At 46.7% G+C, this 17,221-nt stretch overlaps 2 protein-coding genes across 4 annotated transcripts; one reads left to right on the forward strand and one right to left on the reverse strand.

Annotated features, from left to right (window-relative positions):
- Positions 1–2,100: 2,100 nt before the first annotated feature.
- ANKRD39 (ankyrin repeat domain 39) lies at positions 2,101–6,225 on the forward strand. The gene is made up of 5 exons (XM_075601864.1): positions 2,101–2,374; positions 2,794–2,897; positions 2,991–3,194; positions 4,403–4,565; positions 5,001–6,225. The coding sequence occupies exons 1-4, from the start codon at positions 2,116–2,118 to the stop codon at positions 4,538–4,540; spliced, it is 705 nt and encodes a 234-aa protein (XP_075457979.1). The 5' UTR covers positions 2,101–2,115; the 3' UTR covers positions 4,541–4,565; positions 5,001–6,225.
- On the reverse strand, positions 4,859–16,127 carry CNNM3 (cyclin and CBS domain divalent metal cation transport mediator 3). 3 transcript variants are annotated; one of them, XM_075601862.1, is made up of 9 exons: positions 14,665–16,124; positions 13,826–13,969; positions 13,173–13,325; positions 12,855–13,024; positions 12,680–12,776; positions 12,297–12,418; positions 9,875–10,007; positions 6,220–6,297; positions 4,859–5,394 (listed from the first exon to the last, which is right to left on the reverse strand). In XM_075601862.1, the coding sequence occupies exons 1-8, from the start codon at positions 16,079–16,081 to the stop codon at positions 6,248–6,250; spliced, it is 2,286 nt and encodes a 761-aa protein (XP_075457977.1). In that variant the 5' UTR covers positions 16,082–16,124; the 3' UTR covers positions 4,859–5,394; positions 6,220–6,247. The 3 variants fall into 3 exon arrangements, with proteins under 3 accessions (XP_075457977.1, XP_075457975.1, XP_075457978.1); XM_075601860.1 differs by lacking the exon at positions 6,220–6,297 and having other exon boundaries at positions 14,665–16,123; XM_075601863.1 differs by lacking the exons at positions 6,220–6,297; positions 9,875–10,007 and having other exon boundaries at positions 14,665–16,127.
- Positions 16,128–17,221: the final 1,094 nt, after the last annotated feature.

Consider the following 17,221-nt stretch of genomic DNA (forward strand, 5'->3'; position numbering starts at 1 on the left):
TTCCTCCATCTCACCTCAGGACTTAGCTGACTTTTTTAAGGAAAAGGTGGAATCCATACGTCAGAACATCCCATCTGTTGCCTCCTCCCATCCCACACCGCTTCCCAACTCTCCTCCTGCCTATCTCGGAGGAGGATGTGTCACTGCTGATCTCCTCTTCTCCCTCTACCACCTGCCCTCTTGATCCCATTCCTTCCCATCTCCTAAAACCTCTTGCTCCTTCTATAATCCCTCTGCTCACACAGATCTTTAACTCTTCCCTCTACTCTGGTACTTTTCCATCCTCCTTCAAGCATGCAACCGTTATACCATTGCTCAAAAACAGCAAGCTTGACCCTACCTGTCCTTCTAACTATCGACCTGTCTCCCTTTTGCCTCTAAACTCCTTGAACGTCTTGTATTCTCTCGATTGCTACACTTTCTCAACACCTATTCTCTTCTAGACCCTCTACAATCTGGCTTCCGCACTGCTCACTCTACTGAAACAGCCCTCACTAAAATAACTGACGACCTCCATGCTGCCAAAGACAGAGGTCATTACACTCTGCTCATATTACTCGACCTCTCTGCAGCATTTGACACCGTGGACCACCCTCTTCTCCTCCACATTCTCCATACTCTTGGTATTCGGAAAAAAGCTCTATCCTGGATCTCCTCTTACCTCTCCCATCGTACTTTCAGTGTCTCTTTTGCTAACACCTCCTCCTCCTCTATCGATCTCTCTGTGGGGGTACCCCAGGGCTCTGTCCTGGGACACCTTCTCTTTTCTCTTTACACACTCTCTCTAGGCGACCTAATCACATCTTTTGGGTTTAAATATCACCTCTATGCTGACGACACACAAATTTACCTTTCAAACCCTGACCTTACACCTGCTGTACAGACCAAAGTTTCTGAATGTCTCTCTGGAATATCATCCTGGATGGCCATCCGCCGACTGAAACTTAACATGGCAAAAACAGAGCTCCTTATACTTCCTCCTAAACCTGACCCTACTGCCTCCTTCCATATCACTGTTGGAAATACGATCATTCACCCAGTAGCCCAAGCACGCTGCCTAGGGGTCACACTCGATTCCTCTCTCACATTCAAAACGTTTCTAAAACTTGTCGCTTTTTCCTCCGCAATGTCACAAAGATACGCCTTTCCTCTGTTACTCGACTGCTAAAACTCTGACTCAGGTCCTCTTTCTCTCCCGTCTCGATTACTGCAACCTCCTGCTGTCCGGCCTCCCTGCCTCTCACCTGTCTCCCATACAATCTATCCTAAACGCTGCTGCCAGAATCACTCTACTCTTTCCAAATCTGTCTCCGCGTCTCCCCTCCTGAAATCCCTCTCCTGGCTTCCAATCAAATCCCGCATCTCACACTCCATTCTTCTCCTCACTTTTAAAGCTTTACACTCTTCTGCCCCTCCTTACATCTCAGCCCTAATTTCTCGCTATGCACCATCCCGACTCTTGCGTTCTTCTCAAGGATGTCTTCTTTTTACTCCCTTTGTATCTAAAGCCCTCTCCCGCCTTAAACCTTTCTCACTTTCTGCCCCGCACCTCTGGAATGCCCTTCCCCTCAGTACCCGACTTGCACCCTCTCTATCCACCTTAAGACCCACTTGCTTAAAGAAGCATATGAATAGCACTGTGGATCAGCCTGGACACATGATACATAAAGCTTGGCCACCTGCAGACGCACTAACTAGAATTGCCTCCTACTGTCTCTATACGTTCCCCTACCTACCAATTAGATTGTAAGCTCCTCGGAGCAGGGACTCCTCTTCCTTAATGTTACTCTTACAGTGTGTCTGAAGCACTTATTCCCATGACCTGTTATTTATATTATTTGTTATTTATGATTACAACATGTATTACTACTGTGAAGCGCTATGTACATTTATGGCGCTATATAAATAAAGACATACAATACAATACAATTTCCCCAGCGACCGCAGCGTGACGTCACCGTCGCCGTATAAGCGCAGTCGCAGATATAGTGGATGAAATGGAGGTAGACAACGCAATCTCTTGGTCTCGCTCCGCCACCTGGTGGCCATAATTGGACACTGCAGCTCTCAGGGCATGTCCCGCCCCCGTCCATATGCAATTGGCCAGCTGTTTCAATGGCCCTGCTAGCACCTTATTGGCAGAGAGGCGGCTGGAGATTCTTTTCCGATTGGCTGAATGTTCGCAGGAAGGGCTTGAAGTGTCATGGTGGCAGTGTAGTCTGCACGTGTTCCCGTTCCTCAGTGCATCCTGGCCCGGGGGCCCACAGCGCCTCTGCTCACATGGCAGGTCACGGACACCAAGCGGGAGGCTCATGCTGCGAAGGGCCGGACCCGGGGGTGAGAGAGACAGTGAAGGAGATGGACTTCCAGAGAGGTGAGGCCGGTGTATATGCCGTGTGCAGCGAGAGGGGGGAGAGGCAGGTGTATCTTGGCTTCGATAAATCCGGGGCAAGTAGCATCAGATCTATCAAATAATAGCAATTTTATTGGACATTATTAGAGCTTTTCCTTATGCAAATCTGGTGCTGATAGTTGCATGGGATTTCCTTTAGTAAATAACGCTTGTTTAAGTTCTTTAAGCCCGAGGCCTATAAAAATAAAATTGTTTTTCACTTCCGTTATGTAGGATCTGGAATTCCTATATTATAACACGTACATTGCTATATTAGTCCTGCATGTTATGATGTAAAGTGGATATAAACCTAAATAAATATATAATCTGCCATATAAATATGATTGGTGGGTGGGGCAATCAATTAGTGGGCGAGGTCTTGTCACAGCCGTTTCCTGCAGGGATCTGGTCAGCGGCTTTGGATGGCGACCTCAGCCGGGTCAGCAGCTTCATTCAAAAGGGGACGGACCCCAACCTGCCCGATGGCTTTGGGTACACGGCTCTGGTGAGACCCTCTATGCTGCTGCATCCTGTTTCTTCGCGTGTCACAGTTTTGTGTCGCCGTTCTTGTTTCACCGTCTCTTTGTCTCATGCTCAGCATTACAGCAGCCGTCACGGTCACCTGCGTGTGTGCCGTCTCCTCCTGGAGAGTGGCGCTGACAGTAATGCTCAGACCCACGGGGGCAGCACAGCTCTGCACCGCGCAGCGTTCTGCGGGCACTGCCAGGTGGGGCAGCTGCTCCTGGAGTATGGAGCTGACCCAGCTTTGACAGACTCAGACGGGAAAACCGCGTTACACAAGGTGAGTGAAGAGACCCGCAGCAGATTCGATCACCAGACCGCACACAAAATAAACCATTGATTTAAGATTACATATACCACGTGTGGTCTCCCAGTCAAAACGGGAAACTGCTTTACTCCCATCTCGCCTGGCTGGTGACTATGAATCTGATGTACACTGATTTTTAATTCACTTATCCTTGTGAGTACATTGTAGTACTTGATTCTTTTTGTATTAAAACTACAAAATGCTTATACACTATGGAGTGTGCACTTTCTCGTTTTTAGAATCTCCTGTTGGGTGTGGTTCTTTTGAAAGCTGCCAGATAAGCTTATAATTATGCTTTATTTGTATTGTAATTGGATGAACTGTGTGGGCGGCACAGGGGGAGGGGGAGGGGGAGGGGGGGGGGGTGAAGAAAGAATCAGCCAGGTGATAGGACAAAAATGAAATGCAAGTAGAGCATGGGTGGATCTGCTCAGATGAGCCACCTAACTAATCTGTAAAAGTAGCCTTCCACTGGTTAGTTGAGCCATTAAATGGTGAAGGTAGCGAGTTAGGAAAATTCCCCATAGTATGTAGTAAGCAAACAAGTGGAAGGCTGAGGTAACTTCAACTATAAAATGGTATTGACAAAGACATTTCGGTAGCGCTACAACAATTAGGTGGCTATCCATTTTTGATGAGCTGGGTTTATGCGCCGGAGGACATCACGAGCAACTACTGTTTCTACGTTTGGAGGGACATGGAATCCCCTCTTGGATTCTGGCTGTTGGATTTCAGTATCAATCAGGACTATTATTCTTATACGGGTCTTTCCATGCACTAATTTTTTTATCAGTGTATTTATAGAATTTAAATCTACACTATTCCCTATATTTTATTGGTAGTTAGTAATTGGCGCTGCATACTTATTTTTTTTAAAAACATGGTTGAAAAAAAAAAACCGCATCCATCATATTGATAAAGAATTTCCATTATTTAAAAAAAAAAACTCTGAAAAATGCGTTAATTACGTTTTATAAACCAAATACTAGAACTCTGCCCCCTCCTGGAACTGGTGTATGTATTAATATAGTTGCTTTGGGAGACTGCTTTTGCAGTTGAGCATTCCACCGCAGAGGTGGCTGCACTGGGTTCAGGATCCCACCCAAATTTTATAACCAAGTAATTTATTGTGGATGTCTTATTTTCCCACTCACAGTGCACATTATTCCCTTATCCTGCAGGCGGCTGAGGGAGGTCACCGAGAGCTGTGCCATTTCCTCCTGCATCACTGCAATAGACTCAGGGACCTGCGTGATTGTAAGGGCCGGACAGCCGCAGACCTGGCTCTTCCCAGCATTGCTGACCTCTTCTCGCTGTAACCTTACACAGTGTAGCAGCATGTGAGTAAGTCTAACCCTAGCAGCCACACAAGCACACAATTTTGCACTCCGCACTAGCAAACCGGGGAAGTTACTGGTGTATCTGTAGCAGACAGTCTGGAATACTGCTGATCAAATCACCAACTCTTTTGTGCATGCGCACGCAGTAGGTACTTCCTAGTCATATAGTAAAGTGCCTTTTCTACATAGTCAAGTATAGTGTATGCTTTGTATACCTATGTACAGCAGCAAGCTTACTGTCAGGTACCGCTCAGCGACGCAGACCTGTAAATATCATATGAGGAGACAGCTCAGAAGTGGGATAATTTGGCTTTTTCATTAATGCTTCCAATTTTCCACAATTCCAGCCCCCTGATTAGCTTAATAAAAACATAAAATACTGTTTAGTTTCTATAAAAATAATAATAATAATCCCAACACCTTCACCCCTCTCTTGCAGACTTCTCCAGCAGCAGAGACGTGATATACACGGTGCTGCAACGAACGCTGGCTTCCTCAGCCAGGTTAACCCCCCTCAATGCTACTGGCTCTCTGGCAGCAAATGGGTTAAGGTCTCTGGCCTACCACATTCAGAAAAAGCACAGATGCTCTATTTAAATCTGAAAAAGAGCAATAAACTAAATAAAGTCACATTGTGGAATGGCACCATGGGAGACAGTTGAAGTAACAAAGGTGTTATCAAGTGCCATACACTCCTAATGAGTCTCTCTGGCGGAGGTGGGTCCCAGCTTTTCATGTGGGGGGAGTGAACCCCCACCTCTCCCCACACACAGTGAATCCTCACGTTCCAGGGTTCTGCTCCTCAGGATCTGTCTTCTGCATCGTTGTCGTCACTACAAAGCAATAAAATAAGTGACAGTCACAATGAGGAAGGAAGTAGAGACTGGATCTGGCTCAGGAAGATATGTCATGGAAATCTGAGATGGTTGACTTGACGTGTAGTGCCTGTGGAATAGCATGTTTGCAAAACAGGCAGTGATGTGGCATGCAGATAATAGGTAGCGTGGGAGGGTGACAGTGCCGACTGATCACAGGAGCGTTCAGGGGGTGAATGTGACAGCAAGTAACAAGCACTCGGGTTGTATAGCCTGGTCACATAAAAGCTTTGACAGAAAAGTTAGATGAAAGATTCAAAAGCAATTAAATGAAACATGTTTATCTCCTAGATCTGCAATTAATGAAATCTTTGAGAGATTTAAAACAGATGTTGAGGGTTATTTAAAGTCACCTGGCTGAAAAAGCAAAAATGGTCCCATTTAATATTTTTACGCAGGTAAATCTAGGACTTCTCTTTTGCTCTAGTTCCCCCAGTTTTGCACCCAGAGGACTTTTTGTAAATAACCCACTTTGAGCACCAATAAGCAGAAGCTGAATGTTTTTTTTTTTTTCTTTTATCAGGCACAAAAGACAAAACAGAGGACAGGTCACAGTGAAGAGGTCAATATGTAGACAGCAGGCGTATGGGACAACAGGTCAGCAGAGCTACACCATGAATGAAATTAAAATAATGCTTGGTGGACCAGTAATAAAATGAACAAGTCTGAGATCGTATAGCAGACAGTGCAAGTGGGAGGCATGTACTGTTAACAGCTGTTAATTTGTGTCTATAGAAGCAGCGTGTGTGAAGCACCTACAGGTAAAAATAAATGAATATTTACCTCAAATCTATAACAGCATGAGCAGCTATTAGCTGAAACTCTCAATTGTGCCACTTACTGAAGTGTTGATTAGAAGAGCTGGAATCAAACACAAAAGGGGAGGGGTGGGGGGAGTAAGACTGAGAATGATGACGACCACAAAAATGAGTGTGGGTAGAGCCAGCAGATTGCTACATGTGGGTAGAGGGGGATTTGGGCAGGTAAATAAATTCATCATTTTCTGTTTATCCCTTTCAAGCTGCTGTTTTTTTTTTTTTTTTTTAAATATATATTTTTTTTCATTCAATATGTGCATCAATACAATCTGCACACTGACCAGTGATTAGCTAAATTGCAGATCGATCCGTTCTCCTGTAATCTGATCGCTTTGCTCAGGGTTATTTAATTCAGTTGCTGAACTAGATTACCCAAAATGCTAAATTCTGTGTGGAAGATCGTGTGACCAGGCAGTCACTAGATACAATTGGTGAGGGCAGGGCTCAAGAGCCAGAGCCTGTCAGAAGAGGAAGGGGTTGTGACTTTGTAAATGGTTTCTATAGAAAACAAAAATGCCTGTTAAATTAGAATACATTAAAATGTCTAATACAGTACAGGCATACCCCGCATTAACGTACGCAATGGGACTGGAGCATGTATGTAAAGCGAAAATGTACTTAAAGTGAAGCCCTACCTTTCCCCACTTATCGATGCATGTACTGTACTGCAATCGTTATATACGTGCATAACTGATGTAAATAACGCATGTGTAACAGACTCTATAGTCTCACTGCTTGCGCACAGCTTCGGTACAGGTAGGGAGCCGGTATTGCTGTTCGGGACGTGATGACAGGTGCATGCGTGAGCTGCCGTTTGCCTATTGGGCGATATGTACTTACTCGCGAGTGTACTTAAAGTGAGTGTACTTAAAGCGGGGTATGCCTGTATGTGCTTTTTTTTTCTTATAAATGCTACAAGTATTTTCATAGTACAGAACTTGTTTTTTTTTTTTTTTTTTTAACGTAGGATATTGCTTGACTTGCGGCTTTAAAGGAGCAGTTTATACTCCATTTTTTTTGTTGGGGGGTCCACTTTTAATTTTAAGGGACCCCCAGTCCCAAGATATAAACACAGTAACTCCACCGGTAAATATCTCCCTCGGAAGACAAGCCATCTGGCAAATCTCGACCAACTAGGAAGCAGCCTATTTTGATCTGGTTCAATACTGATTGGCCGCACAGCAATTCTACTTGTTGCCAAGTAGAACAAAGAAAAACCAGTCAAACAAATATATAAGGGAATCAGCAAGTGCACTGTAAAAAATGCACTTAAAAAAGAAGGGTTAACTCAGAAGAACCCCTGATGGGGGATACCGAGCAGAGCACCCCGCCTAACGCCCACTGGGAGGTAAACTCCGAAACCGTCCCAGCGGACTCGGCGTTTGTGAACTCTGCCCGAATACGGGAGTGCACCAGCGCCCGGAACACTGCCCAACTAGGAAGCAGCAACATCGGTTGTGGGTTGATGTTGGGTCGGCCTAACAACAAGGGTGTAATTCTGGTTAACTTCACAAGTAGCTATCATGGAAACTTGAGGGTCCCCAGGACCTGAAAATAGTTTTGTTCAGCTCTAGAAGACCCTCGGTTCCAATTCTCTAAAGAAATGGAGGTTAGTTTGGGTGGATTACTCCTTTTTAACTGGACTAGCAACATTTTAATTGAGTTTCAGGCACATCAGTTATAACTAGAACAGTGGTTTTCAACCTGGGTTCTCCGGGCATCCTAAAGGGTTCCCTGTTATTTTCAGGTCATAATATGTTCTTGTATAGCGCTGCTAGTTTGATGTAGCGCTTTAGAGAGACATTTTGCAGGCACAGGTCCCTGCCCCGTGGAGCTTACAATCTATATCTCCCTGTGCCTCAGGCACCAAAAACAAAGTGACTTGCCCAAGGTCACAAGGAGCTGACACCGGCAATATATACCAAATATAGAAAGCTAACACTTGAACAAGTGACCACCAGGGGTCACTATAAGCCCTATGAATTGCACTCAAAAGTTACAGTATCCAAATATGTATACTGTTGTAGATGGAAAATGTATAATTAATAGGACCAAAGGAGGGTCCACTGACCCTTAGACAACAGACTCAAAAAGCAAATAAAACCAAAAAAAAAAAAAAAAATTAATCTATTTGTAACAAAAAAACAAAACCAACATATAAAGGGAACATATATACACAGGATATTAAAATCCTCGGTGGAAGAGACGGCTATAGTATAGGGATGAGCTGGTATAAATATACACTGCTCATATAGGAACAAGTATGGATACAGGATACTTGTATCAGGATGGTACAGGATACTTGTGACCCCTGGTGGTCACTTGTTCAAGTGTTGGCTATCTAATTTCTCCCTGTGCACCAAGTTTTTTAATACTCAGTACTACTAGCTGATCGATTAGTCACTATGTTTATATGATACCAAATATAGAAGAATTTATAATCCATCTGATCTCAGACTTGCTGTTAGAGAAGGTTGGGTTCCTCACAATTTCACCTAGGGTTCCTTAACCAAAAAAAGTGTTGGAAACCACTGGACTAGAATAACTTCTTAAAAGGTAGACATACAGAGAACCAAGTGAATGTAAAAAAATTAATTTGTCAAGGAAAATCAGATAAAGGAAAATTATTTATTTTCTGTGGAAGATGTAATGTAGTTTTTAAAGTTGTGTTTTGTTTTTTTATATACGCCTACAATTGCCCCCTATAAACAATTAAGTTTGCTTTATTTAACAGCATTGTCAACCTAAGGCTGAGGACCCGCTACGGTCGGCAGCACTTGCGCACAGGCCACCAGCCCCTTACCTCCAGTCTGATGGCCCCCGATGCCTCCTTCCGACGTGGCTAACTACGTGCTGTGACGCGTCAGCCGGCCAGAGCTACAATCCTCTGGTGTTTTGGAGTGGTGACGCGTCACGTGGGGTGGCAGTGTCCCGTTTCACAAGCTGCCTGTGCTGGGGACTTGCAGGCAGCTGCTGTGCCCGGAATCAATAGGGCTTTGTCCCCAGGTTAAGGTTGCGGCCAGCTCCAGCTGCTGAGCTTGTCGGCCCCGGGAGGAGAGGCAGCAGCAGCAGATGCACAGGGGGGGTTCCCCTGGCACAGAAAGTGTGATGGCCCACCCCACCCCCACATCATTGCTGCGCCCACCTGGCCTGTTTTGGCCACGCCTCCCCCATGCGCGCCGAAAAACTTTACCTCCGATCGCGGTCCAGTGACTTGCACGAGCCGCCGGCAAGCAAGGCGGCCGTGCAAGCGCGTGCAGCGGGGCCTTAGCCTTAGAACTGCTGGATATTAGGTGTCAATACAACCTTGCAAACTTTTCTAATCACTTAGTCTTCCTACACTAAAGCCCAGAAAAACATCCCACGCTCTTATCAACGGAATCTGTTTTGCCTTGTGGATCAGCTAAAATTAGACTCCCAATTCAGATCCTTTTCAAACCCTGTGGTCTTCCCGTGTACTACAGACTGCCACATTATAAGACAGCACTAAATCATATAAAGGGCTAAATAATAAGTTGTCTGATACACAAGTAATGACATACTTGAAAACGAGAGGTAACTCTCAATGTATTACTTCCTGGTAAAATATTTTATAAATAAATAAAGGTTCAGCTCTGTACCTGAGCCTGTGTTCCTGTCGTTCAGTAGCTTGGTTTGGTTGGTGGGTAGGATCTTCAGCTCTATGCTGTCTGTGGACTGTGGGTTATGAGTGTGGGAGGCCCGGAGCGCATTCAGATACTGCAGCCTGGAGACCTACATCCAAACACAGTGTTGCAGTTGAGTTACACACAATGAATTGCAATTTTCACTTTAAAGCAGCTGTCCAAGCAGTTGTTTTTTTTGTGTGTGTGTGTGTTTTTTTAATTACTATTCCCCGCCCCCTTTTTTTTTAATATGTGCATCAAAACAATCCACAAAATATGTCATTATCTAAATAGCCGATCGATTGGCGAAAATTTGGATTGGGGGTTCACCAAATGGCTGTCAGTGGAGTCCAAGAGGACAAAAGATGCAAAGTTGTGTGTGGGGAGATCATGTGACCAGGCAGTCACTAGGTACAATTGGTGCACTGCAAGAGAGGGCAGGGCTCAAAAAGGGGTGTGCCAGAGCATGTTGCAGAAAGAAAGGGAGCCCCATAGTGGCGCAACTCAAAAAACACCGGCAAAATGAAAGCTGCGTACAGCTACGCAAATAAATCCACAATCACCACAGCTGTCAGTTCGTGATGTCCCCCGCCGACACTTAAACTTCACAAATAAATCCTCACAGGAAAACTCTGTTGTGGGTGGACGTCTGGCAGCTTCGGCATGCTCCCACCGATATGGGTCACAGGATACAAGAGAGGATGAGGCGGAGCATCTGCCCGATGAGAAGGTAACAGACCGGGACTACTGAAATCACTAGAAAAGCTTTATTGGCATAGGAAGCAACATGAACACACTCTTAGGCGTTTCGCACGGCTAACCGCCCTTTATCAAAGAGTAGTACTCTTTGATAAAGCGTGGTTAGCCGTGCGAAACGCGTAAGAGTGTGTTCATGTTGCTTCCTATGCCAATTTCAGTAGTCCCCGTCTATTACCTCCTCATCGGGCAGATGCTCCGCCTCATCCACACTTGTATCCTGTTGCTGAAGAGGACTGGACTTTGTAAATGGTTGCTATAGAAACAAAAAGTTCTCGTATACTGTCAAATTCTATGTTTAATATGTTATAGCCAATAAAGAATATCACTTGTGAGCACCGTCACATGTCTTAGACAGGTCTGCAACCCTGCCTTTCAACCATTATCACCTAGCCGGTGATAGGTAAATGGATATTCCAGGCAAAAGTGACACACTGTCTGCTCATTTGCATGTCATTTCCCAGCATCCCTTGCTGCAGTGGGAGCACTGTATGCTAGGTGATAATGGTTGAAAGGCAGGGTTGTAGACCTGTCTAAGACATGTGAAGGTGCTCACAAGTGATATTCTTTATTGGCTATATGCTAACGGCAGAGGTTTTTTGTTGCCTTTTTCACACACCATAACTTAAAATGTGATTTAATAGGTTAAATAGAGATGACGGACGCCATAAAAAAAAAAAAAGTATCAAAAATGATCTAACTTTGCCAAATCTTTAGTTTATCATGGAAATGTTTAACCTCCAAAGCGTATCACCAAAAAACATGAATTATTTATCCATGGATTGTTCCTACAACAATACTTTAATACAGACAAAGGTTCCTGACTTGAAGAGCTGATTATTTAACATCTGATGGTGACTCTGCCAGTTTCACAAGGGGGTGGTAACAAAAACGTGAAAAAACACAGCACACCTGATAGTGATAATAAAGTGAAAAAACATACATACAACAATTGTTATAGTGAATAATAGAAAATAAAAAAATCTTTTATAACTCGACTGTAACCAAATTGTGATATAAATCAAAATAAAATCACGTGTTGTATTATAACAACATAACCATCGATTCCTAATGTGCTTGGGACCAATACCAAGCACATCAGGAACCGGTGGTTCTGGAGAGGAGATCCTGGACTTTCCATCCGGTACAACCTGTGAGATCGGATGATCAGTGTGGGGACTAGCTGTATATGCTATTGTGGTAACATGTCATGCTGTTTTAGCTCTGTATATGTACGTGCAATACTCACCTGCTGATTGAAAATTCCAATACATTTTTATAGATACTACACTGAGATGTTGTGCTGTTTTCTTTCCCTTTTCAATCACTCTTAGATTGTAAGCTCTTCGGGGCAGGGATTTCCTTTCCCACTGTCTGATTTTTGCTGGACTTATTGTATTATTATAATTCCCTGTACTGTATTCTTTGTGAAGCGCTGAGTACACTTTTGGCGCTATATAAATAAAGACATACAATACTCCTGTGGAAAGTGGCCACACTACCTGCCATGTCTCCAATGATGCTCTGCAGGTCACATGCACTACACTACAAAATCACATACACAGTTTGGCCACATCTTCTCATATAACATTGCAGTGTACAGACCCCGCTCTGCAGGTGGCAGATAGAACACTGCACTCACCTTGACGATCTGCAGGTCAGATAGAGCTCGCACAGTGTAGTCTGGACAGTAGGAAACAGGCTCTGTGGGGTCACTCTGCCCACGTCCGTTCACATGACGGCTGGTGGAAGGAGACTGGTGACCTGCGATGAGAGGGTAGAGAGAAAAAAAAGAGAAGCTCAGAACCTATATTATATCAGTGGATTTAGCGTCACTTTTGTGACTGAACAGGCCCCCTTATTGTCACATAAGAGGTAGGTGTCACCCACCCTGTATATATTATTACAATCACAGGTCACTGCATGGAACATTCTGATTGCATATGGAATTTGACACTGTGCAACAGAGCTGAAAGGTCCCCATGACCTCTGACCCTGTTTCCGCCCAACATGTAGTGTGCTCACCTGACAGGCAGGCACTCAGGACTGCAACACCGTAGTAGGTGAAAGCTCCATTTTCAAACCTTAGCCCTTCCTTCCCGATCTCTACCTGCACCCGGCCCTATAAATTAAGGAAAAGCAGTGAGAGGGGGGCACACAGGACCGGAGAATCCTCCCCTCCGCTCCCCCTCTCGCCCACCTGCAGGATGAGGATGAAGTAGTCCACAGGCTGGCTGCGCAGGTACAAGAAGTGTTCCGGGGAGAGTCGATTGCTGTCATCAAACTTCACCTCCTGGGTGACTCCCGGGAGCTTCAGCAGATGCAGGAGAACCTTCTCAGAAACGCGGGAGTTGCTGAACAGGTCCACCTCTAACAGGGAGAAGGCAGAGGACAGTGAGGGGGAGAACAGGAAGATGAGATGGGGAGGATACAGGGAGGCTGATGGCACGGGGAATGCAGAGCATAATGTAGAAAGTGCATTGGGCGTTGAAGTGGGAAATGTGGGTTTGGCACTGACCCTGGCACAAGAAGCGCTGTGTTGCCAGAAGGAGCTGGGGGGAGATCTTGATCTTCTGCTCCATGTCACTTGCTCTGAAAAAGGACAGATCTTCCTCCCCACGGGGAACCAAGGGGGGCTGCACAGGGGGGCGCTTCTTCTTCACCTTCTGCTCTACAAGGCAGGTGAGGAGACACCAGTCACATCCCAGCCTTGTGTGTCACTTCCCTTGTGACCTATGTGCTAACCCTAAATACATGACCTCACCTATGTACTTCCTCAAAGCATGTGACCCGTGTCCTAACCACGTGCCCTCTATGAGCTACCCTTAACTAGGTCACCTAACCCTATGACCTCTGTGCTTGCCCTAACCATGTGGCCTCATCTAGCCCCATGACCTCTGTGCTTCTAACCACTGTGACCTTACCTAACCACAACATGTGACCTGTTTGCTTCCCTTAACTGTGTGACCTGTGTGCTACCCCTCACCATGTGACTCATCTCACCATGACCTGTGTAACCTTGGTGTGCTTCCCCTAACCATGTGACCTGTGAACTCTATGCATGCTCTTAACGTGACATTTATGACACCACTTCTCACGTCCTGTGAATATCCCTCAATACCGCTCATCACCACCCCATAACGATCAGCCCTTACACACAGAGATCCTTACTGTAATCTTCAGACTCATCCAAGATCTCGGATTTAATTATCTCCTCGATGACGTCCTCCAGAGTCACCAGTCCCATCACCTCATAGAACGGATCGCCCTCTCCCTCGTTATTCACCTTCTGAACGATGGCGAGGTGGGACTTACCTGCAGGCGGTAGACGATCACATGGAGAGAGATATCACACACAGAGAAAACACGCAGCAAATACATTGAGCGAGACAGTGTGTCACGATCAGAGACAAGTCACATACAGCAAGGTTGCAGCATGTAAAAATGGACAGTCTTTGTTTCATAAAGCAAGTGACACATGGCGAAATGACAATAAGGGATACACTCCAGCATTACAAAGTATAGAGTAAGACTGAGAGAATGTCACACACAGCGAGGGGACATAACATACAAACATACAGCATAGTAATGACACGGAGCACAAGCTCTGCTACACATACGGAGAACACACCACACAAGGAGCAAAAAGTACAAAGCACACGCAGCGAACATGCACAACACGGCGATAACACAGAGGGAAAACTCAAGTGACAGGCTGGTGCAGGACATGAAAGAACAATTGTTTATATCTACCAGTTATGTCCGGCCAATTTACAGTTTCAGCTCCCAACCGGTTTTGGGATGTTCCAAAATTAAAATGTTAAATATTGCTCTTGATTTGATGTTTTCAGGTAATTAAATCACGTACACATATTAAAGCTGGACTTTAGTGGGAGGAGGCAAATCAGGCTAGTGATTATAATTGGCTTACAATTGGCAAACACAGAGAGGCCGGTATACACATTTAAACCAACACACAAAGACAGCTCCAACAGTCAGGGCCCCCTCACCCTTCTTGAACTCCTCCAGAACGGCGTCCAGCTTGGTGTCGCTGAACACAAAGTGCACAGGGTGGCTGTAGAAGCGAGTGATGGTGCTCAGGGTGGTACTGTCATCCGGGTCCACGAAAGCCAGGTCCTTGACATACAGGATGTCCACGATGTTGGACCTCTCGTTCTCATAGACGGGAATGCGGGTGTAGCCACTCTCCATAATGCTGGACATGGTGTTGAAGTCCAGCACAGCGTCACTAGGCAGCATGAAGCAGTCGCCCACAGGAGTCAAGATGTCCTCCACCGTCCGGGCCCTCAGGGCCCCCTTGCTGAACTCGTCCCTCACCAGCTCGTTGTAGGGGTCCCCGCACCGTGCCATCTCCAGCACCCGCAGCCTCAGTCGGCAGCAGCTGGGGTCTTGTCTGAAGGCTGCCTCCAGGAGCCACGACAGAGGGAAGGACAGGGGACCAGCCAGCAGCAGCAAGCAATGGGTGAGCCACAGGCTCTTGGGGGCCAGCCAGGGCCCCCAGCGGGAGCAGACAGCAGCCGGCAGGACCTCCCCAGCCAGGAGGAGTAGCCCGGCGGCGGAAAAGATGGCGACGGGCACTGACCCCAGGGCATGGTGCAGTAGGACAGCCACAGCAGAGCTGGCTAAGCAACAGAGGGCCAGCATGGAGACCAGGGTGTAACCCCCCCAGCGGGTTCGGAGGGGATCTAGGCGGGCAGCCCCCTGTCTCTCAGAAGGGGACCCCCAGTCCCGCAAAAGGCCAAGCTCCGGGGGCTCCAGAGCGAGGGTGCTGAGCTGCAGCCCCCGGACCAGGCCTGAGAGAACCAGGAGCAGAGCTACTAGGAGAGCCAGAAGCCAGGGTGCCAGGGCCTGCTGCACCCCGACATCCAAGGCTGATGTAGGGGACCCCTGATCTCTGGAACTGATAGGCCTCAGGGCACACTGCTGCTCTCCCCCCTGCCAGGGCGACTCCTCCTCAGCCTCTCCCTCCAGCACGGTGAGCAGAGTGTCCCCACCGGGGTATGGGGCCCAGCTCCCCCCTTTTCGAGTACACAGAGAGTACATGCGCCCCCCTTGCCCCCTCTCCCCGGGCAGGGCCCGCACAGTGACAAGGCCCGAGTGCTCCCCGCATACCCGGAAGTCCTCCAGCAGCTCTAGGGGCGACACCAGGTCCGAGCACGTGTGGCCCCTGGGAGCCCCAATGGTGACCCAGGGCCAGGTGTCGTTGCGCAATCCTGAGCCATACAGCCGGAGGCGAAAGGAGGAGCCCGGCCGGGCCCTGATAACCCCGCCTCTCATTGACACGCCTGGTCCCGTGGGCTCCTCCAGCCTCAGCCCCAGCACCTGGGCTTCATCTCCGACCTCTCCTGTCCACACCGCCGCCCCGAACCCCGCCAACAGCAGCAGCCCCACCGCCGCGTCCACCATGTTGGTGCAGGCACAGCACCACGAGCACCAACCAATCAGGAGAGAGGACGGGGACGGAAGAAAACCAATGGCAAAAAGGCAGATACCTCACAGCCAATAGGAAATAGGAGGCGCGGTGCGAGGGCAGGCCTAGACCGAAGGTGTTGTAAACAAGGAGACGACATTGGGCTACTTTAACTTCTTCCGCCCCCAGGAGCCGCATACATGAGTGCACCACGTGACTTCCGCTTCACCGCTCTGGAGGCGCCCATGTGTGCCAATGGAATACTGTAGTGCACCTGTCTTCACCTTGTTTTCCAATTGGTCAGATTTAGGGGAAAAAAAAAAAATACACAATCTGAAGTAGATAATTGTGGATACATTTAAATTATTCTACATGCCTTCAAGATGCAAGTATAAGGCTGCACTTATAGTGCCAGCGATGGTGACGCCACGCTACGTTCGCTGGAAAAATCAAATTGAAGTGACTTCCAGCGATCGCGACCAAACAATCGCATCGCTCATACTATAAGCGCACGCAACAGCTTCAATACATTTGTTTTAACGTGGCGTCGCCGTCACTATAAGCGCAGCCTAATATTTGTAAAATCTGTCATAACGCGAGTTTCAATGTTAAAATAAGCACTTGGCTGTCTGAAACTACAATGCAGAAGCACAATCTAGAGACCACTTCACTGGCCACAAATTAAAGTGCCCTGCTGTAATGTGTGGTGTGTACATGACAAGCAGAGTGCCAGGGAGCCGGTTAGCAGTGTCATGTAAAAATTAATGACAATGTAGGAGCCATGAGGCTTCGGCATCAGAAACCACATGCCAGGTGTCTGAAAACTCTATATGTAACCAGTACAGATCTACAAGAAAAATGCAACACACACACACGATTAAATGAGACATCTTAATCATTACTATTTATAAACCTGTGCCCACATTTAAACACTACAGTAGGTGTCAGACTACACCACCATATATAACAAAGTCAATAATAGCCTCCTACATATTTAAAACATAATCAATGTCTGCTCACCATATCGCAATCACTACTATACTATAAACCAGGGGAGCACATTCTTTTTCTCCTGCGTCCCCCTGCTGGCTATCCCCCTCTCCTCACCTTGGTTCTGGCGTCAAAGCGTTACGTCA

Source organism: Ascaphus truei, chromosome 5 (assembly GCF_040206685.1).
Source record: "Ascaphus truei isolate aAscTru1 chromosome 5, aAscTru1.hap1, whole genome shotgun sequence".
Taxonomy (NCBI): Eukaryota; Metazoa; Chordata; class Amphibia; order Anura; family Ascaphidae; genus Ascaphus; species Ascaphus truei.